General features: G+C 39.2%; 1 protein-coding gene across 1 annotated transcript in view; it reads right to left on the bottom strand.

The window, feature by feature from the left end:
* The window catches only part of CRYBG1 (crystallin beta-gamma domain containing 1), a 190,718-nt gene that overhangs the window by 109,581 nt on the left and 57,983 nt on the right, over positions 1 to 23,154 (bottom strand). The window contains exon 2 of the mRNA XM_023650869.2: positions 7,249 to 7,387. Within this exon, the coding sequence (XP_023506637.1) occupies positions 7,249 to 7,387 (139 nt within the window). The remainder of the gene's footprint in view (positions 1 to 7,248; positions 7,388 to 23,154) is intronic.

The raw sequence follows: 23,154 nt of genomic DNA, 5'->3' as shown, positions 1-23,154 counted from the left end.
CAATAATAATAATTCAAAAAGATATATGTAGCCCCATGTTCATCACAGCATTATTCACAAAAGCCAAAATGTGGAAGCAACCCAAGTGCCTATCAATGGATGAATGAATAAAGAAGATATAGTGTACCATGGAATACTACTCAGCTATGAAAAAGATTAAATTCTGCCATTTGCAACAACATGGATGGATCTTGAGGGTATTATGCTAAGCGAGATAAGTCAGAGAGAGAAAGATACGGTATAATTTCACTCATATGTGGAAGATAAAGAAACAAACAAATAGATAAGGAGAACAGATTAGCGGTTACCAGAGGAGAAGGCGATGGGGGAAAGGCAAAAGAAGTAAAGGGGTATATATGTATGGTAACAGATAAAAACTGGACTGTTGGTGGTGAACACGATGCAGTCTATACAGACACTGAAATATAATAATATACACCTGAAATTTACACAATGTTGTAAGCCAAACTGATCCCAATAAAATAATTTTTAAAAAAATAAGTGATTAATGTTGGGAAGCAAGGCAAGCCTCTACAAAGTTAAAAAAATTGAAATAATAACAAGCATCTTCTCAGATCATAGTGCTATAAGGCTAGAAATTAATTACAAGAAAAAAGCTGAGAAAGGCACAAAGATGTGGAGACTAAACAATACACTACTGAACAAGCAATGGATCATTGAAGAAATTAAAGAAGAAATAAAAAAATACCTGGAAACAAATGAAAATGATAGCATGCCATACCAATTCATATGGGATACAGCAAAAGCTGTATTAAGAGGAAAATTCATCGCAATACAGGCACATCTTAACAAACAAGAAAAATCCCAAATAAGCAACCTTAAAGCACACCTAACTGAACTAGAGAAAAAAGAACAAATGAAACCCAAAGTCAGCAGAAGGAGAGAAATAATAAAAATCAGAGCAGAAATAAATACTATTGAAATGAAAAAGGCAGTAGAAAGGATCAATGAGGCAAAGAGCTGGTTTTTTGAGAAGATAAATAAAATTGACAAACCACTAGCCAGACTTACAAAGAAAAAAAGGGAGAAAGCTCAAATAAACAAAATCAGAAATGAGCGAGGAGAAATAACAACAGACTCTGCAGAAATACAACAGATTATAAGAGAATACTACAAAAAACTATATGCCAACAGAATGGATAACCTAGAGGAAATGGATAAATTCCTGGACTCCTACAATCTCCCAAAGCTCACTCAAGAGGCAGACAATTTGAACAGACCAATCACAAGGAAAGAGATTGAAACAGCAATCAAAAGCATCCCAAAGAATAAAACCCCAGGACCAGATGGCTTTCCTGGGGAATTCTACCAAACTTTCAGAGAGGATTTAATACCTATCCTTTTCAAGCTCTTCCAAAAAATTAGGGAAGATGGAACACTTCCTAACACATTCTATGAGGCCAACATCACTCTGATACCAAAACCTGACAAGGACACCACGAAAAAAGAGAACTACAGGCCAATATCACTGATGAACATAGATGCAAAAATTCTAAACAAAATTTTGGCAACCAGAATTCAGCAATTCATCAAAAGAATCATACATCAGGATCAGGTGGGATTCATACCAGGGACACAGGGATGGTTCAACATCCGCAAATCAATCAATGTGATACACCACATCAACAAACTGAGGAATAAAAACCACATGATCATCTCAATAGATGCAGAGAAGGCATTTGACAAAATCCAACAGCCATTTATGATAAAAACTCTGAACAAAATGGGCATAGAAGGAAACTACCTCAACATAATAAAGGCCATATACGACAAACCCATAGCCAACATCATACTCAATGGGCAAAAACTGAACCCCATCCCTCTGAAAACAGGAACGAGACAAGGACGCCCTCTATCACCACTCTTATTTAACATAGTACTGGAGGTCCTGGCCAGAGCAATCAGGCAAGAAAAAGGAATAAAAGGAATCCAAATAGGGAAGGAAGAAGTGAAACTCTCGCTGTTTGCAGATGACATGATCTTATATATAGAAAACCCCAAAGAATCCATTGGAAAACTGTTAGAAGTAATCAACAACTACAGCAAAGTTGCAGGGTATAAAATCAATTTGCATAAATCAGTAGCATTTCTATACTCCAGTAATGAACCAACAGAAAAAGAACTCAAGAATACAATACCATTCACAATCGCAACAAAAAGAATAAAATACCTTGGGGTAAATTTAACTAAGGAAGTGAAGGACTTATATAATGAAAATTACAAGGCCTTTCTGAGAGAATTGGATGACGACATAAGGAGATGGAAAGACATTCCATGTACATGGATTGGAAGAATAAACATAGTTAAAATGTCTATTCTACCTAAAGCAATCTACAGATTCAACGCCATCCCAATCAGAATCCCAATGACATTCTTTACAGAATTAGAACAAAGAATCCTAAAATTCATATGGGGCAACAAAAGACCCCGAATTGCTAAAGCAATCCTGAGAAAAAAGAACAAAACGGGAGGCATCACAATCCGACTTCAAAACATACTACAAAGCTACAGTAATCAAAACAGCATGGTACTGGTATAAAAACAGGTGCACAGATCAATGGAACAAAATTGAAAGCCCAGAAATAAAACCACACATCTATGGACAGCTTATCTTTGACAAAGGAGCTGAGGGCATACAATGGAGAAAAGAAAGTCTTTTCAACAAATGCTGCTGGGAAAACTGGAAAGCCACATGTAAAAGAATGAAAATTGACCATTCTTTTTCACCATTCACCAAAATAAACTCAAAATGGATTAAAGACCTAAAGGTGAGACCTGAAACCATAAGGCTTCTGGAAGAAAACGTAGGCAGTACACTCTTTGACATCAGTATTAAAAGGATCTTTTCGGACACCATGCCTTCTCAGAGAAGGGAAACAATAGAAAGAATAAACAAATGGGACTTCATCAGATTAAAGAGCTTCTTCAAGGCAAATGAAAACAGGATTGAAACAAAGAAACAACCCACTAACTGGGAAAAAATATTTGCAAGTCATATATCTGACAAAGGCTTAATATCCTTAATATATAAAGAACTCTCACAACTCAATCACAAAATGGGCTGGAGACATGAACAGACATTTCGCCAAAGAAGATATACTGATGGCCAATAGGCACATGAAAAGATGCTCATCATCGCTGATCATCAGGGAAATGCAAATCAAAACTACACTAAGATATCACCTTACACCTGTTAGAATGACAAAAATATCTAAAACTAATAGCAACAAATGTTGGAGAGGTTGCGGAGAAAAAGGAACCCTCATACACTGCTGGTGGGAATGCAAACTGGTGCAGCCACTATGGAAAACAGTATGGAGATTCCTCAAAAAACTAAAAATAGAACTACCATACGATCCAGCCATCCCACTACTGGGTATTTATCCAAAGAGCCTGAAGTCAGCAATCCCAAAAGTCCTGTGCACCCCAATGTTTATTGCAGCACTGTTTACAATAGCCAAGACGTGGAAGCAACCTAAGTGCCCATCAACAGACGAATGGATAAAGAAGATGTGGTACATATATACAATGGAATACTACTCAGCTGCAAAACAGAACAAAATCATTCCATTTGCAATAACATGGATGGACCTTGAGAGAATTATGTTAAGTGAAATAAGCCAGCAAGAGAAAGATAATCTGTGTATGACTCCACTCATATGAGGAATTTAAAACTATGGACCAAGAACAGTTTAGTGGATACCAGGGGAAAGGTGGGGTGGGGGGTGGGCACAAAGGGTGAAGTGGTGCACCTACAACATGACTGACAAACATTAATGTACAATTGAAATTTCACAAGATTGTAACCTATCAATAACTCAATAAAAAAAATCATTAAAAAAAAAAAAACGGAGCAAAACAAACTAAAAAAAAAAAAATAAGTGATTAGAATTGAAGAGGGATTAAAAGATTTTTATACTAGAAATCATTGGAATTCTCATTAAGGTAATTGCCCTCTTCGAAGATGTGAATTTTAATTAGCAATACATTGCTCAGTATTCTTGTTCAATTTCCTTAAAGAAATGCTTTAATTAATAAAAGGTGTTCCTTCACATTCTGGAAATATTTTGAAATGTAGCAGAATCAAGACATTTTCACTTATAAAATTAATTATGCTGTAAATATAACATAATAAATATAAAACGTGAAAATAAATACAGCAAAACATATAATCATCTACAATGTTAATCTTCTTTTACATGCAAAGAAAGAATTATTCAACATGTTTGTCACATATGATACATAATATGTTTCATTTAATGATACTACTTCCTTATTCTTTTCTTTTACATGAAAAAATGGTCTTTTATAAATACATTTTACATAAACATATCTTCTACTCTAAAACTGACTAAAGGTTTTATGCAGCTGTTTAAAGGAAAAATTATTTGTATAAATAAATATAAAATCTCTGATGACTTTTCTCATGTAAGATTTAAGTTCTAGTATTATTGTTTTGATTTTTAGTTACGCTTTTTTTCCTAGTTGATGTATATGTGTTTGAGAGGCCATATTATCTTTATAATTATAAATTCATATTTCCGTTTACACAAGCAGGTATTGTAAATGTTTTCTTATTTTAATTGAAGGATTCAACATATCATCGTCAGCTTTAAGGAATGTTTAAGGAATTTTAACAGCATGTTAAACAAATAAACAAATACAATAGCATAGAATGTACAGAACAAATATAGAGAGTGAATAAATTCTGGTTGTTTTGGGAAAGGCAAATAACTTTAATGCAAATAAAAAATTTAAACATTCATTTGAATAAGTAGATATAACTTTGAGTGCTAGATCAACTCAGGGATCTTAAGAAGAATGTATGGCCTCCAGCCTGGGAAAGACGCCAAGGGTGGTCCTGATATAATTGCTCTTAAATCTTCTGAATCTCACAGGAAATGACCAGGCTCCTTGCAGAGAGTTGACTAAGGGAAGGGTACTTTGGAAGGTATGGGAGGTGTCCTGGCACCCCGGCACTCCCCGTAGGTATGAACCACCCAGAATCTAAGTGGAATTAACTTTTGTTAACTCCTAATAATACTGGCCAGGGTGGCGGTGTGCAGGTGTCTCACACTGCTGAGAATGGTCCAGTTACTCCTCTTGGCCGTGATCTCAAGAGACGTAAAATTGAGAGCACATCAGAAGGGAAGAGAAAGTCTGCTCCACTGCCTCTTCCCTTCTCCCAGATCTAGGAGAATAAGCAGATGAGAAAGACCAAGAGAGCCAGAGCCCAGAGAGAGCAGGAGTAAGAAAGAGGGATGATGGAGCGGGAGAGAGGGCAGGGAAAGAGAGAGAGAGCAAGAGAGAGAGAGACCACAGGCAGGTCCAGAAGTGGACCCCCAGAGCCAGTTCTTCTTGTTGCGGGTATTTGACCATCTCTCAGGGGGAGGGCGTGGTACAGGCAGAGAGTACAGGCGGTGCCTGGCTGACCCCATTTCAGGTGACACTTGGAGACAGTATGGCCAGAATGACACTCTGCCTCTGCTTTCTCCCTTCCTCAAGTTCCTGCCTTTCTCCTCTATCTGCGCTGGCTCCCTTCCTCCACTGGGTTCCCAGTTCATCTGTTTCTGGCTCCAAGCCTCTGCCTTTCCCAGGTGTTCTGACTGGCCTCCTTCCCCCTGCCAGCCCTCGCAGTATGACTCTCTGGCTCGGCCTCTCCTGTGGGCTGTCTGGTGCCCAGGGTGCCTTGACTGCGGCCCAGGAGAGCGAGCAAGGGTCGAGAGACCAGGTCCAGATGGGATGTCAGTTCTGTGACGACGACACGACTGTTGCTGGACTGCAAACCAAGGGAGGGGGCACTGCAGACCCTTCACCGCCACCCCTCTTGGGGAATTTATTTTTTGCTCCAACTCTGAATGCTGTCACCAACTCTTTCCTGGACTTTGGTAAACATCACAGGATATTTAATGGCATGATACTTACAGAATTATTTTTATTTTAATTTATTAAAGGACAGATGTAGGAAACAACTGAAAATTCTAGTTAGGGCCAGTCACCAGATTTATCAGGTTTTGTTTACAACTATAAACTATTTCTTATAAAGAAAGAAGAACAAAATGTGAAACCAATTTGAATGTAAGCATAAATTACAGTAAGCCAGGTTATTTAATTTTTTTAATTTAAATTTGATTTTTTATTTTAACATTTTATAAGTTAATTTTATATTTCTGGCACTCTGATTGAGATCATGCTATTTTGAGATAGAAAGCATTCTGTGTTGAATTTCCCTACCTCCTTTTGTCATGTTCTAATAAAATACAAAATATGAGCCAATAATTTCACCACGTCCTTTTTTTACCGCTTTCCATCACTAATTCTTTTCATTTTTATTTTTAACTGCGGTAAAATACACATGACATAAAATTTACCATCTTAACAACGTTAAGTGTACAGTTCAGCAATGTTTAAGTACATTCACATTGTTATACATCCAATCTCCAAAACTTTTCATCTTACACTAAGCAATTTTTTTATTTCTAATATATAGCACTATTAAAGCAAATTTCTTTTCTGGGGAAGAGGATTTCTTGCATGACAAAATATCTTTCACTACTAACCCTCACTGATCTTATAATAAGTGGTAACAAGAAACGTATTATGCAACCTGCAAGGCCTGGCAGCTAAACCAGCTCTCACACTATGACTGAAGATATCATTCTACTTTTCCACCTGCAGACAAGTACGTGAGTAATGTCTTTCATGAATGAACAAATGTGGTTAACATGTATACACTTCTCTATCTCCCACCTTGGGGAAAGCTTTTCTTTTCAAGACAATATAATTAAGTCAGAACTTTCTGTGCAAACATCTGGATATTAACAAGTAACTGTTGATATAATAATAACTCTAAATGCTTTACAGTAGGAAGTCATATAAATGCTTTTTATGGAAAAGAACAACAAATTCCAAATATTGATGTCATCTTAACTTTGTGTACCTTAGAGTTACAGCACAGCCCGTGTAAAAAGAAAAAAGGCAGACAAAAGGTACCCATGACAATGAGGAAGAACATCTGAAGACAGCATGGAGCAAAGATTCAAGCTCATCCCTTGAGACTCATTATTTATTGTCAGGGTGCTTTGATATATAATGCCCTTTTTACAAAACATCCACATTCGTTTTAAGTATGTTTTTCAATTAGACAGGGTTATTTTATAATGTTTTAATTCATTAAAGCCAAATACAAATATTCATGGGAGCCAAATACTGGAAATAAAGCATTACCTTTTTGAACATTCCGGACTCTGTAGGTAAAGGACCAGGCTCCTCACTGGTGGTGTGAAAGAACTGGGATTCTCCACAGTGCAATGTAAATTCCTGGAGTTCCTGAGCCACATGGCCTCCATCCACGACTTCTGAAGCTCTGTAAAGAGTGGAAATACAGTTATGTCAACAACCTATCAGGAACGCTGGAAACTCAAGAAACCCAAAGGCACGTTTCTCTGTGTATATTTCCAATCAGCCAAAATAATGAATCATTCTTCAAAACCAACACAGGATTGCAGATAATTTGGTACTCTCATAACTCATTTATAAATAAACTTTGATGACTTCACCATGTGGCTGACAGAATCCTTTTAAACCCTATGCCAAACACAAATTAGAGATAGGTAGGTAAATAGCTACATGGAAAGACAGATTTTGTCATGAAAGCAATTCAATTTCATTTTATGATTTAATGGTTGCTCTACTGTCATTGCTCTAAGAAAAGAAAACAAGAAATTTGTAAGTTTCCTGAACATTGGAAATAAAGTGGGAACTGAATCACCATTAAGGGAGGGAACTAGGCAATGCCAGGAAAAGGGAACTGTTCCCAGGATTATAATATTTACTGATTTAAAAGAAATGGAAACCAATGAAGGCAGAAAAAGTGTTCCAGCAGACTCTGGTGGTTGCCTACCCCCAAAAATTTCCTTTATCCAAACCTCCAGTTTCGCTACCCCCCAAACACATTTTCTTTGCTAATATCCCTGATTTCATTCAGATATCCATTCTCCATGTGCCTCAGAGGAAGCTGCTTCCAGCCCTGGCAATCAATCAATACTGGTCTAATCCTGGTGTCCCATTCCCCCCACCAGTAACTGATTTGGGGATATGCCCATACATCTCTTTCTTGCTGGTATTTCCCATTGATTTAGGTCTCTCTGACCCTCTAAAGTGTACTTTGCCCTACTTATCTGGTGCAATTCTGGCCACTGAGATGTGAAGGACATCTGCTGAAGGAATCAGGGAAGGTTTTTCTCTTACACGAAGGTTTACAGAAAGAAGTAGTTCTTCTTCCCTGCAGGCCAGTGACATCCTGCATGTGCTGAATGTGATAGCCATCTTGGGACCATGAGTGGCATTAGCCTAAGGAGAATAGATGGAAGAGAAAGGAGGGCAGAAATATGAGATCAACTTGAGTCTTCAAATATGTTGTTGAATTGCTGAATTTGCCAATCCTAGACCTGCCTTGGCTCTGGAGTTCTTGCTGTGTTACATCATAAATGCCCTATTCTTTAAGCCATTTTGAGTTGGATGTTCTCTGTTATCTGCAGCTGAGCATCATAATTGATGCAAGGATTGATATTTTTCTTAAGCATATAATTAAGGCTGGGATAAAGATACTGGAGCAGGACAAGGGCTTTGAATGAAGAATGCTAATGAAGTGGAAAGAAAACCAAAAACTCCAAGGTTTAATATTTTGCAGAAGAAATACACGCTTTTGTGGAATTTCTACAATGTGCCAAGAATAAAAAGATAACTAGGGTAAAGTACACTTCAGAGGGGCAGGGAGACAGAAATCAATGTGGTAATGCCAGCCAGAGAGATACATATGGGCATAATTTGAGGAACTGTATTGTGTATATCTTTATTTTGGAAAACATGATTCTTCCTATTACATAAAATGTGAAGTTGTATTAGCAGCAATAACTTCTTTTTGTCTTCCCCCCAGTTTTGTACTATAAAAGTAATGCTTGTATACAGTAAAGATAATTCACTCAGTATCAAAGGGAACTGAAATAAAAAAGAATTTCTTAGCCCTATCACAATTTCATTCTGCATAAGTAACCACTCTGAACCGTTTCCTTCCTGCAACATTTTATGCCATATGTAAGACTTTGTGGAAATACATTCACACCCTCTGAAAGAAAGTGCTGACGTTTGCCTTTGAGGCAACTCTCTCCTCGGGCATTAGAGACGGTATGTATGAAGGAATAGAGAAACAGGCGTAGCACAGGGGAACTTAGATAACAACTGAAAAGTACCTCAAAGTTGAGACAGTGTTATAGTCTCAACACGGATGTGTTTTTGCCTCACGACTGGTTTTTACTAATTGTCCCGACCTAACCCACCATGCACATCTTGTCCCTCTGCTAGCAAATAAGCCAAGAGGAGGAACGCGCAAGAAAAGCCCGCTAGGACTTGAAAACTGAAATGCGATATAACCATTGCAGCCTTACAAATTGTAAAAGTAAATCAGAAATGTAGAGGAAATATGCCACTTCTAATATTTTTCTTTTTTGGAGAAAAATACACGTGCACATTGAATGAATCTAGAGGGTACAGAGATAAATGTGAACTATGTGTGCTTCCTAAGCTTTATACTGTTGGAAGTGGGCACCCAAAAGGGACTTCTCTCCTCCTGCTAGAAGATACTGAGACGTACTGTGTGATTAAAAGCTGGCAAGGGTGCTCTTTCTATATATTTTGCTTGTGATCCAATCCCTGCCTATCGTATAGGATCCTTTTGTCTGCAAGTAACATAAAGTCCAAGTCACAGAAGCCTAATCAAAAGTGAAATTTATTACCATATCTAAAACAAGACGGGTGGACTGAGTTGGCTTAATCAGCTTATTCACTTGCTGCTAAATTCAGTGGCTGCTACAGTTCTGGTCACCACACAGGTATGATAATTCCAGAGGCTGAAAGATGATCTCTTCCTGTGTACTTCTCTTAGAAGTGAGGAAGTCTTCCCCAGAAATCACCTAGCAGACTCCTCTTCGTGTCTCATCCCTGTACCAGACCAATCACTGGACCTACCCCATGAGGTCGGGACCTGAAGGACCTCCCTGTGCAGAGAGTAGGCAACTGAACAAAGTGGGATTCTACTGGGAAAAAAGAAGAAGCGGAGGGAGTGGAAATGGATGCTGGTGTGGTCATATCACCTCCCTAACTTTGCCTTGAAATATATTCTCCACACTTACTACACTGTTGGGAGAAGTAGAGTCGATATATATTCATGACTGAATTTGAGTTATCAAAGCAGAAACTTTCATTTTTCCCTCATAGCATGTCAAACCCAGGAAGCCTACTTGCCCTCCTGATTTGGGGATAAACTAACAAAACTTGGCATGCTCTTCAAGAGTCAATTCTGTATGCGCGGGGTCACGATCTCCCAGATGGAAGGTAGGTTTAGTTTCTCAATGGCCAGAGGAAGAGCAGGACTCTTACAGAGAGTCCAGGGAAGCTCCTTGCTTCACCCATAATTCTGAAACACGAAATGCTGAGTGTTTGTGGTACAGCCAATAACCTCTGACCTCCCTTCAAGGGGAGGAGGATGATGCGATGTTGGCTGACTTCCCTTTCCTCCTGACCCAGATCCAGGCAGTATGCTGTGCACCTGGTCACAGGTGCCATTATTTCAAAGTTGGCTCCAGGACACGAGATGTGTGGGCTGAGAGGGCTTCACAAGCAGATCCCAACTTCAGGACAGCTTCTCACCCACTCTATGGTTCAGGCCATCCCATGAGCATTTTCTAGGTCCTCTCTAGTGTCAGACACAGAACTTGGACTCACAGCAAACTTATTGCACAAGTTTGTCCCCTGAAACACAATCTTCACAAGACACTACACAGAAAAAATAGGTCCCTAGGCCCTAAGTTAACTTTTGAACAGAGTCTAGCATTAATTTTTTTAGCAAGCATTTTTAGATCTCTCACTATATATCATACATCAAAGTACACAAGATGAACAAACCCACTCCCTGCTCTCAAGGATATTAAGGTCTAGTAGACACAGGGGCTCATCAAGTGGGCAGTGATATGTTAATTCTGAGTAACAGTTACACACAGAACTTTGCTGTGATTAGTGCCCTCGAGTCTACTCCGACTCCTAGCGACCCATGCACAGCAGAGCAGAACCCTGCCCAGTCTTTTTGCTCCATCCTCTCACCTTCCAGCGCTATACCTGATAATGCTCCACTGCTGGTCACAGGGTTTTCAGGGCAAATTTTTTTCAGAAGTGGGTGGCCGTGTCTTTCTTCCTAGTCTGTCTTAGACTAGAAGCTCTGCTGAAACCTGTCCACCATGGGTGACCCTGCTGGTGTGTGAAATACTGGTGGCATAGCTTTCAGCATCACAGCAACACACAGCTGCCACAGTATGACAACCAACAGATGGGTGGTGTGGTTCCCTGATGGGGAAACGAACCTGGGCCATGGGTGGTGAGAGCATAAAATCTTAACCATTGGATCACCAGGGCTGGCTACATGTGGGGCTAGACATAGATAAACCTCCCTAGCCTAAAAGCCAACCTTAATAAGTGTTTGCATCGGGAAGGGCCAGTTGGAAAGTTTGCTAATTTTTCTTTTCCACAGGGTAAAGCGTAGTTTAACTCCTGATAAGAAGGCTATAGGTGGTCGTAAGAAAGGCTAAGCTTGGTTCCCTGGTGAGAAATGTAAGATTCGTAAATGGAAATACAGTTTCCTTTGTGGACAGCCACTACTGGCGTCTTTCTCAGGACAACACTTCTTGGGTTAAAAAAAAGACAAAAATAAAATAAAATCTCCCAAATGCTGCCATACTGTCCTGGAGCTTTAGGAGAGGATAATTCATTAATTTGCTAATTGTAATCTGAACTTCCCTTCTTAGCACAGATACTAGGCTGCCAGAAGTGAAAGAGTTTTAGTGTTAAGTACTTCATTTTACTCAGACTCATACATAAGTGGAGTATTTGCCAGCTCATTCAGTTATTCTCTGTGTTTCTTTTTTATTTGGCTTCTTTTAAAAACCAGATAGCCCTTCTCCCTGGAGATCAAGTTGGTACAAAATTAATAATGGCAAGATTGTTTACCCATTTGTAAGTTAAAAGAGCCACATGGCTATTTCTAGACAAATCCAAGCTTTGTGAGGCTTGAAGCTTATATAATTTGGAGTGCCCTCTTTAAGAAAAACAAAATATCTGACTTTTTCAAAATTTATAGCACTAGCCTCTCCTAAGGCCTTGGGAGTGGCCCTTGAAACTTAAGCCTCATTTGAGTCCTATAAATCTGCCTCAGGTTTTCCTAACTTGGTCTACTCCATCAAGGTGTTCCTCATGCATTTTAATATGTGTAGCCCAACATAAAGCAAGTTAAATGAGTTTCTTTAATAATTCTAGCTTCAGAGATGATGTACATGTAAAACAAGAAAATGCGACACAAAAGTTAAAGTTTAGTTTTAATTATAGGGTATCAATTGATGCTGTACTGCCATCTATTGTCTACTCAAAGAATTATTAGTGTGTTCCACCAAGCCCTGGAATTGTGATTCAAAAGTTATCAAAAGTGCCTCCCTCTGCACTGAATTATTTACTCAAGAGAACTTAAAACACCAGATATGAGAACCACTCTTCTGCATCAAGGCAGTGGTTGTAAGGCTACATAAGTTTACTGCCCACAGAGAAAGGGAGAAAGCTTTCAATTCACTAGCAAACAGCACTAACAGTAAGTGTAGGATTTCTTCGCTGCAACTGCTACATGGTGGAGAGCTACCACTGACTGAGTAACTTCTGTCCTGCTCACATTAGACCATGTATCAGATTACAGACACACATCATCAGATAATTCTAGACCGGAAAGGCCTAGAGATTACATCGCAGATCGGAAGAGACATTGGCTCTGAGAAACCATGAGACTGATAGGACTCTGGGCCTGCTGGTTACCCACATGCATGGAACTAAAAGTCAGGCTTCTATGCTGAGGTTCAAAAAGAGGCATCTAACGACAGTGTGACCATAGAGCCATGTAAATCTGTCCCATCTCCAGGGGAAAAAAAACAAAAACACCACAGTTTTGGATTTACAGAATGGATTTTTCTTTCAGAAGCAATGTTGTATTCAAATTTATATTTTTTCAGCTGAATAAAGATGAAATATAGCTCTACACACAGATTTCAAATCATACCAGTCTAGCCATTACCTATGTGATCTTGGGCTAGTTACTTAACTTCTCTAAGCCTCAGTTTTCTCATCTGCAAAATGGGGATAAGAATTGGATTGTCATGAGAATTAAATTAGCTAATATTCATAAAATGCTTAGCCTAGTACCGGCACATGGTAGGCACTCAATAAGTATCAGCTATTTAAATTATGCATACGAATGTCAGTTGACATTTCCTGATAATAACTTACTAGGTATCATACGGGTTTTACCTTGAGCTAGCTTATTTATCAGGCTCAACCAAGAAATGATATAGAAATGAGGATGTCTGAATTGGAAGATACCTTAGAGATAATCTAGTGACCCAACCATCTCCTTCTGCAGATGAGCTCATTGAGGCTCAAAGACATTCATTGTTCAAGGTCACAGGGCTAATTAATGGCAGAGTTGGGGGTAGAGAACCCACCTGACTTCCAGTTCAAGACTCATTTCAAATTCTCTGCAGATGAGTTTCATGATCACAAAATTCCCAGTTGGATGGAGAAATGAATAAAATTTTCCATGCTTATTCGAGTTTTAAAAATCCAAAACATTATCAGAATTTTAGCCATATAAAGAATACTACATCATTAATACAAGTACTTAGCGCCACCCAATGGTAACAGCTTTTAATGCAGAAACTCTGCCACCTAGTGGTTGCACAAGAGCATCCATCTACTCGTCCTTTTTAGTAGTGTTTCTACAAAAAAGTAGCATTCCCTGGTTCAGTCAGCCTCCAACTTCTTGGGCCCCTTGACGTATTAAAATGGCAGCTTGAATGCTGTGGGCCATCTTCCAATGTGCTGTGTGGGGCAGAAACGTCCAAGATCCCCTCATATCTGAGCACTGGAATGCAGATTATCTTCTCTCCAACAAAGGCTGGAGACCTTTGGCATAATAATTCCATATTGTGAAATCTAGCCTTTGCGTGCTACAGAGGCTGTGAAATTTAACCAAGTTATCTCAGCACCAATAATATGTAAATTTTGGTCCTTTGGGATCACTCTCCATGATTAACAAACTATGAAGCTCCCCAGAACCAGGCTGGGCTCAACAAAGTTTGGCTTTGTTAGCATTGGTCCCAAAGGAAGAAAGGATCTCATTCTGGGCAAAAGCAGAGGACCAGAGACCAAAACAACCTGGGGGACCATCGCCCCAAACCCAGGAGAACTGAGGCACTGAGGTCTGTGTCTCCAGGAAAGGCTCAGGTTTGTAAGGAGTCTCATGTTTCAGGCAGGATTGCACATGCTCTCAGTTAGAGGAGTTGAAGATTGTGACATTTTTCGTCTTCTCTTTTTAACATCCGAGTTAGACAAGTTTAGTTTTCAGTCATCAAAATATAAAAGAAGTGTTCTTGATTGCTGGGTATTTTCCTTTTAAGGCTACTCAAATGCCTATAATCTAATGGCACAGAAGAGAAAATGTAGCTTTTCTTTTGATGGCATATATAATCCCCAAAGAAAGTCTGTCTAATGACCTTACTAACCTCATAAATAACAAATTAATAATGCAAGAGAGAGTATTTTAAATTGCCATCCTTTGCAACTCAAAACAAAGCTAGTGGTGATTATATTACCACAGAGCAGGCAAGGGGCAGGAAGCCTGGCAGCATGTGGTTATAGGCACAAGGATAGAATACGAGCCCTAAGTCACCAGGGACAACTCTCGGGGGTCATTCCTGGGCTCTCCTGCTCCCATCACCCTCCTCTGATCACTGGTCAGGAGCCTTTTGTCATCACACCTGAGCCTGCTTTGAGAGACACTCAAGACACAGCCACATAAGACCTCTTTGTCAGACATATTTCAGGAAAGCTGAGAAGGGTGTTAGCCATGAACTTACTGATCTTCACCTATTTACATTGTTATTTGGATACAAAGTACTACAAATCCTTTGGAGGAGGAAGGGGTGAGGTGACAGTTACAAACACACAAAATGTGTTGCTTCCACCTCACCAGTATGACATCCATCTACCCTTTTCCACTCCAACGACCACTATCCTAGTTTTGGACTTCATTATCTCTTCAATGTAGAGAGCTTCCCAGCTATTCTCTGCTCTCTAGTCTCTCCTGCACCCCTGTTAAGCCATTCTAACATTATACACAGGTTGATCTTCCTAATGTACTCTCTTATTTGCAAATCATTAGATGGTTCAGCGTGGTGTACAGAATAAAGACCTGACTTCATAGTCTAGTATGTAGACCCAGTCTGCCTTTTCAAATATAGCTCCCTTACACACCCTATATTACAGACAATTTTGCTATATTTTAGCTTCAATATGATCACTGATGTCTCTTTCTCTCATCTCAGACAGTAAGCTTTTTAAGGGCTCACGTGTATGATTCCCTCTGTTTCAGCCACAGCATATAACCACATCTGTCACATCAAAGATGTTCAGTGTTTACTGGGTGAGTGAATACAAAGCCCCTTGTGCAAAGATGGTTTGACTCATGACCACAGCAGCTGCTTACAGAACCTGCTGCTGTTTATGACTGTTTCAAATAATGTCAATATAAAGCTTTGCATGATAGGCCGGTCTGTCTGTTGCTATCTTCCAGAAGCCAGTGGTGATGTCACACACTTTGAGGTTGAGTTTATAGCACCTTTAGTACGCATCATCTGCTTCCTTTGTTTACCTTTGCCCCACCTATCTCACGGTCCAAAAGAACTTTGGTGCCAACAACTATCAGTAACAGTCCACGAAATTCTGGGGTCCCTAAAGAACCTGGCACCGAACTTCCCTGTCCTCAGTTCTTCCAGGCACTCAACGAATTACCTTCATCAATCCTGAGCTTTGATAACACTTGCACTGTTGCAAATATTATTACTTCATAGCATTTTTAGAAGCAATAAAGTTTCAAGAGAAATTGTGTAACTGTACCTTGTATCAAAAATTTTTAGCATTTACCATATTTCCTGAACTCACAGATGCCTACTTTTCCTACAAATCAGTTACTCTCAAAATTCTCACAGCTATACCTCAGAGATTTAAAAGCTCTCCTCAATATATTCTTACTATATGGTGGTCTCATAAATCTCACAAACCCAGAAGTGAGGATTGAGTCTTTAAATGTTACTTGTAAGACATCTAAAACATTCCCACACATAATACGGTGCTTAGAGCAAATGCCCTTTGATGATAATGTGAAACTAAAGAAATTATTTTAAAATATAAGAGTCTCTATTTTTTTTTTTTACTTTTTCTACATAATTCTTATGGAGGTTAGCTTTTTACATTAACTTTCATAACTGTCAATTTCATCATGTTTGACATACTCAATTTCCAAACACCTGGCAGTCATTCAGTGATTAATGTAAAATGCTCAGTAATTAGTACATAATTGCCTGAATCACATCTTTGGTTTCCCCCATCCACCTGCACCAGGTGGGTAAACTCCACAAGGGACCAGAGTTGCTCAATGCCTCCTTGACACATCCTTTTGTAGTGACTAGAATTGTCATCATTTGCTTAATGAATGAGTTCAATTAGTGTCTGTAACTGGAGCTAATGTTACAAAAGAAAACTAATTAAAAGTCATTTCTAACAAGAAGTAACAATGCTTTACATACTATGGACACAACAAGAATACAGATTTGCTGACTGAAGACAATGGAAGGCTAGGAAGCTGGATCTGAGAACAGACTGTATTTATCATCTCAGTTTCATGAACTGAAATCTTTTAAGGTATATAAGGCAAGAAGAGATTATCACTGTGTCCCCGCTCCGCACCTAGCTTAATAAAGTTGTCCTTATGGTGATGCTAGTGACATGCTCCAAATGTCAGCCTCCAATGCCCCCCTTGAAGGGGTACCCCAGTACTGCTCTAACTCTATCCTCCCCTCTCTCCAAACTTCAGTTGTGGTTAGGGGGATTTGTCTGCCTTCCTGTTATAAGCAACTTGCTTCATTATTTCTATATCTTTGCTTGGGTTTCCTATTAACTCTCCCCTCTCCTCTTTGCAATCTTTGGCTATCAAATTCCATTGAACCTAATTTCAAATTTCACTGCCTCAGGCACTTCCCTGATTGTAATGAATCTTGGGTTTCCTCATCCCTTAGCCATCCAGTTTATACTAAAGGAAATTCCGAAAACAGTCATGTTCCAAAACTTTTTTTTTAAGGTAATTGATTTATTATCCTATAAATACAATATATAAATGGTGATTTGATTCCCAGATAAGCCCTTATAAGTCAACTTCATGTAGCTGAAATAGTGCATTATAGCAAAAACAAAAAGAAAAAGAATGCCAACATGAATCATGTTTCAATATCGGTTTAAAAAAACAAGAAGGCAATAAAATGGTCCAAGAACTAGTATTTATTTTTCTCAAGTGCAGATTATCTCTTTTGGAATAGGGACTATTGAGACAGAGCGGGTTCAGTTAGAAACAGATGATGGTTAGGGAATTTTCCAGAGATTATAAAGTGGTTTTACGGGGCTTTTGTTGTTCCCAGATCTAAATTATTATTATTTCGAATTTCACAGCAAAACTCATGGTTTTCCCTTTCCTGCATTCAAATGTATCACTAGCTTTTCTCTTCAGCTTTACAGCCGTCAACTGCATGATCATGATTCACAGTGGAATGAAAGGGGACACAAAGAAGGGAAAGAAAAAAGGAGAAGGAAGAGAAGTGAGGGAAAAGGGAGAGATTTTTCCTTGGCCAAGACTAGAAAGAAAGAGGGAGAGGATAGTATTCAAAACAAAGTGAGGATGATAAAAAAGTCCCACATGTGGAAAAAGTATAGCTGAAGAAGGACAGTGAGGGGAAAAGACAATAGGCAACAGAGCAGGTGCACAATGCTCTATGGGAAAAGTCACTGGCCCCACATTTCCCCAGGTGAGCACTAAGGGACAGGCCCAGGATAGGCCTTTGTGCACAACAGCTCTTTATACATAAAGGATGTGCAAAATTCAGGTGAGTGACAGTAACTGTTTTGGAACTTTTAGGTTGAACGTTATGAAGTAATATTTCTGTAAGTCAAAACCAATCAAATATGATAACTTCATAGGTTCAACTTAGTATCATTTGTTAGGTGTTCATATGAGGTTTTCCACGCACATAGTATCATTTCCTCAGTTCAATTATGTATACAGTTTTTGGGAGTTAAGAATCATACCATCTTCTATCACCATAACCTGTACTCAATAGGTATAAAATAAATACTTTTTTTTCTTGTCAGGGATATATAAAACAAGTTTTTTCTTGTGGCACTGACAGAATCCAGGCTTCCAGCACTGAGAGAGAGTTGAGTCACTAAACCACAAAGCATTCTGTCCCAAAAAAGTATTTTGTTTAACAGGATTTTACATTAGGGAGTGTTATCTCACCAAGCAGAATGAGGACTTGTGAGTTAATAAGCTCTATGTACACAGGAGATCTTTATTTCTGCACTCAAGATGGAGGTAGCAGGTACTTTCACAGTGTTTGTAAAATCAGGCACAAGCAAACAGAAAGAAAGAACAGCTATATTCACTTTCTTCACTTAAAAATATCTTCATGCTACTTTTTTAATAAAAAAAAGTTTAAATATTGCCAATACTTCAAGGAGATAAACTCATGTTTTTATAAACCAGATAATAGTGGGACATATCAAAATGCTTCTAAAATATGAGCAATTCATGAAATCAAACAGTAGATATATAAATTTCATGAAATTTTTTCACTCGGCATATTGTTTAAAATGGATGACAAAGACTTTTGGCATTTTCCCAGCTTCAGCAATTGCTTTTTACTAAAAAGAATCAAAATAATGTTATTAGCAAAATTAATTTTGAATCTGTCATCCTTTCTTCCCTTTAAAATAATAGAATAACTATTTCCTAAATAGAACTATTTAAATAAGGGTTCCCCCTTTTTAGCAAATAGTTGAAATGAAGTATTTTTCTCTTGTTACCAAATTTAACAGTTATAACTCATGTCATTAGACTTCAAAGATGAGAAAATCACATAATTACTATTAATTTATCATATATTTTTTGAAAACAGAAAAGATTTGACATCAAAACATAACATGAATCATCCAATGGATTACTCATTTTATCCTTTCACTTCCCCATCAAATAGTTTATTTGTGTTACTAAGAGAAAAGGAAGATACTGATCAACCTAACCAAACATTTGGATTCTCCACTTAAAAAGCAAGCAAGTTAGTGAGAAAGCAAAACACATAAAGATTTACTATTTATCTGGTTATAGGACCAGCCATAGGCAAAAGGGTAAGAATCTGACATTGGCCTCTTCCCCTACCAGCTCTCTCTGCATTTTCTCCCTTTGCCTTCTCACTACACAGCCCAGGATTTTCTTGTGGCTCCATGTGAACTGTTAAACAGAAAGGTGAGCTAATAAAACAAAATAACACGAAAGAACTATTCACTTACTACGTGTCCTGGGATAAATCATGGCCCCCAAAAATTCATGTTCACCTAGAACTTCAGAACATGACTTAATTTGAAATAGGGTCTTTGCACATGTAATCGGTTAAATTAAGATGAACTCATGCTGGATTTGGATGGGCTTGAATCCAACGACTGGTGTCCTTATAGTAGGAGAGAGAGAGCTGGTCCTGATGCCCTAGTGGTTAAAGTCTGGCACTTTCACCATTTCGGCAGCTCAGGTTTGTTTCCCGGTTGCGGAACCACACCACCCATCTGTCAGTAGCCATGCTGCGGTGGCAGCTCACATAGCAGAACTAGAAGGACTTACAACTAGAATATACAGCCACATAGTGGGGCTTTAGGGAGAGAAAAAAAAAGGAAGATTGACAACATATTAGTTCAGGGCAAGTCTTTCCCTGCAAAGAAAAACAAAAGAAGAGGGAAATTTGGACACAGAGACACAGAAACACACACACACACACACACACACACACACACACACATACACACATATACACAAAGGGAAGACGGTCATGTGATGCTGGAGGTAGAAACTGGAGTGATGCAGTGCTAGCCAAGGAACACAAGGACTGCCCGCAATGACCGGAATCCAGGAAGAGGCGAGGAAGGATCTTCCCTAGAGTTTTCAGGGGGAGGATGGCCCTGCCAACACCTTGATTTCAGACTTCTGGCCTCCAGAACTGTGAGGGAATACATTTCTGTTCTTGTAAGCCACTAAGTTTGTGGTAATTTGTTATGGCCGCTGCAGGAAACTAACACTCTGCCACTCTTCTGAGGTGAATGTGCATTAAAGAAAGGACTTCTGAGAGAGGACAACGTTTAACACAAAGAGATGAAATAACAGGCATTTCTGGCATCAATAATAATTCAGAAAAGAACTTTTTAGGGAAGTGGGCCCTCTGAGGACCTTTTAATGAAGCGTGGCAGGTGGCAGCCTCCTCCACGGAAGGGTGGGCCTGGGCTGGTCTGAGTGGAGCGCTTTCCTAAGCCTTAGGGAGGGAAGACAGAGAAATGAAAAGAACGCAGGCACTTTGCCACCCGGGGAACTTCAAAGACACCAAAATTCCTAAGATGAAAAATGCTGCCCCAGGTAATAAGAAACCTGAAATAAAATCAAGAACAACAGGTGAATTAAGAGAGAATCTCTGAGTTAAATAGAACTGTCTATCTCTGTACCATCTATTCTTTTAAATCCTAGCAGTTACACCATCTTGCAAAGTTAATTCCAGGTGACTGAAAGCACTAAGTGTAAAACACCAAAATACAAAGAAGATTAGAAGGCATAATATGGCATGTTAGAAGATAACACAGGACGAGAAACAACTTCCAAAGATTAAAAGCAAAGGAAGAAATAAAAAAAGAAAAATACTGAAAATTTTACCGTGTAAAAATTTTTTAAATTATTCATTTTTTTAAAAAAATGAAACGCAATAATAAGCCAAGAAAATATTTTCAACAAAAACATCCAACAGGGGCCAGCCTGTTGGCCTAGTGGTTAAATTCATGCACTCCGCTTCGGTGCCCCAGGGTTTGCAGGTTCAGACCTACACACTGCTCATCAGGCCATGCTGTTGTGGTTTCCCACACATAAAACAGAGGAAGACTGCCACAGACGTTAGCTCAGGGACAATCTTCCTCAAGCAAAAAGAGGAAGACTGGCAACAGTTGTTGGCTCACAGCCAGTCTTCCTCACACACACACACACACACACACACACACACAAATCCAACAATTGGTTAAGAGCCATACCGGGTAAAGAAACCATACAAATATATAAGAAAAATATTCACAAACCCAGTAGACTGGGCAAGGGAAACATAATTTTCAAAGGAAGGAAAAAAGAGTCATTGAAGTTATTTTCTGAAATTCACTAATAATCAAAATATGCAAATTAAAGTAACAATAGATACAATTTTAAAATTAATAATACTTAATGCTTTCACGTATTACTAGAAGGTATATTAATTGCTACAGCCTTTTAGTAAGCAATTTACTAGTACTTATCAAGAAACTTAAAAATGTTAATATACCTATACCCTGTGATTCTACTTCTAGGAAAGGTTTATAAGGAAGTGATCAAAGAAGCATTAAAAGACTTTTTTACCAAGTTGTTAATGGCAATGTTATTTATGATAAAATTTGCAAACAACTCAACCAATTCAGGCAATGAGTAAGTAAGTTATGGAACATCCGTGTTATAGATTGCCATTTATCCTTTAAGTCACGGGGTAAAGTTTATGGTGTAATGGTAAGTTGAAAAGTAGACTAAAAAACTGTGTATCAACTATGTTAAGTATCCAACAACATATAGAGAGGAAATACGCTAAAATTCTAACAGTGGTCATCTCTGGCTAGTTAGATTATGAGTAATTTATGTTCTCTTCTGTATTTTCCACAATTGTCATACAGTCTTTCATAAGGAGAAAAATATTTAATAAAAAAGGTTTTAAAACTCCTGATTATTTCTGTGAAGTATTAGGATGTTTTGCAGGGAATGTGTAAAGCCCAGAAGTTTAATGAGGGGCCTCAGAGGCCAAATCAGGAGTCAAGCGGGGACAGTGCACTGGGGAGCCCTGTTACCAGGATTCTACCACAAAACTCGATTTTTTTTTCACCAGTTCAGATCCTAGGATACAGTCACCAGAATAACTCCTGTGTTTGGACGAGAATATCACAGCCTTGACCCTCAATTGTTTTTTGCTGTTGTTTTTTTTTGTTTTTTGAGGAAGATTAGCCCTGAGCTAACTGCTGCCAATCCTCCTCTTTTTGCTGAGGAAGACTGGCCCTGAGCCAACATCCCTGCCCATCTTCCTCTACTTTATATGTGGGATGCCTGCCACAGCATGGCTTGCCAAGTGGTACCATGTCCGCACCCGGGATCCGAACCGGTGAACGTAGGCCGCCGAAGCAGAAGTGTGAACTCAACTGCTGTGCCACTGGGCTGGTCCCAAGATGGACACATTTTTTGGAGGCCATGGTAACTGGTCTCCAAAGATGGCCCCAACAATGCCCCGCTCCCGGTACTGCATGCTGTTCCTCATATCAAAGGATAGAGTTATTTCCCCCTTTTGAGCTGCCTTGTGAGAGGTGCTGCTCGGGGTGGCCTGGTGGCGCAGCAGTTAAGTGCGCATGTTCCGGTTCGGTGGCCCTGGTTTCGTTGGTTTGGATCCCGGTTGTAGACATGGCACCACTTGGCAAGCCATGCTGTGGCAGGCATCCCACATATAAAGTGGAGGAAGATGGGCACGGATGTTAGCTCAGGGCCAGTCTTCCTCAGCAAAAAGAGGAGGATTGGCAACAGATGTTAGCTCAGGGCTAATCTTCCTCAAAAAACAAACAAACAAAAAAAGAGGTGCTGCTACCTGCTGGAGAGGTCACATACAGCGGGGTGTTCAGGGGAACCTTGGAACCCGACTAACAGCAAGAACTGAGGCCCTGGACATACGGCCCCAGTAGAACCATTCCCACCAGCTCCCAGCTGTTTCACTGAGTTGTCGGGCACGCGACTGAAGGAGCCATCTTAGAACTTCCAGCCTCAGCAGACACCAGTCGAGCAGAGACTAGCTGATGCCACAT

This window comes from Equus caballus, chromosome 10, assembly GCF_041296265.1.
Source record: "Equus caballus isolate H_3958 breed thoroughbred chromosome 10, TB-T2T, whole genome shotgun sequence".
NCBI classification, from domain to species: Eukaryota; Metazoa; Chordata; class Mammalia; order Perissodactyla; family Equidae; genus Equus; species Equus caballus.
This window is presented reverse-complemented; position numbering and strand designations above follow the sequence as displayed.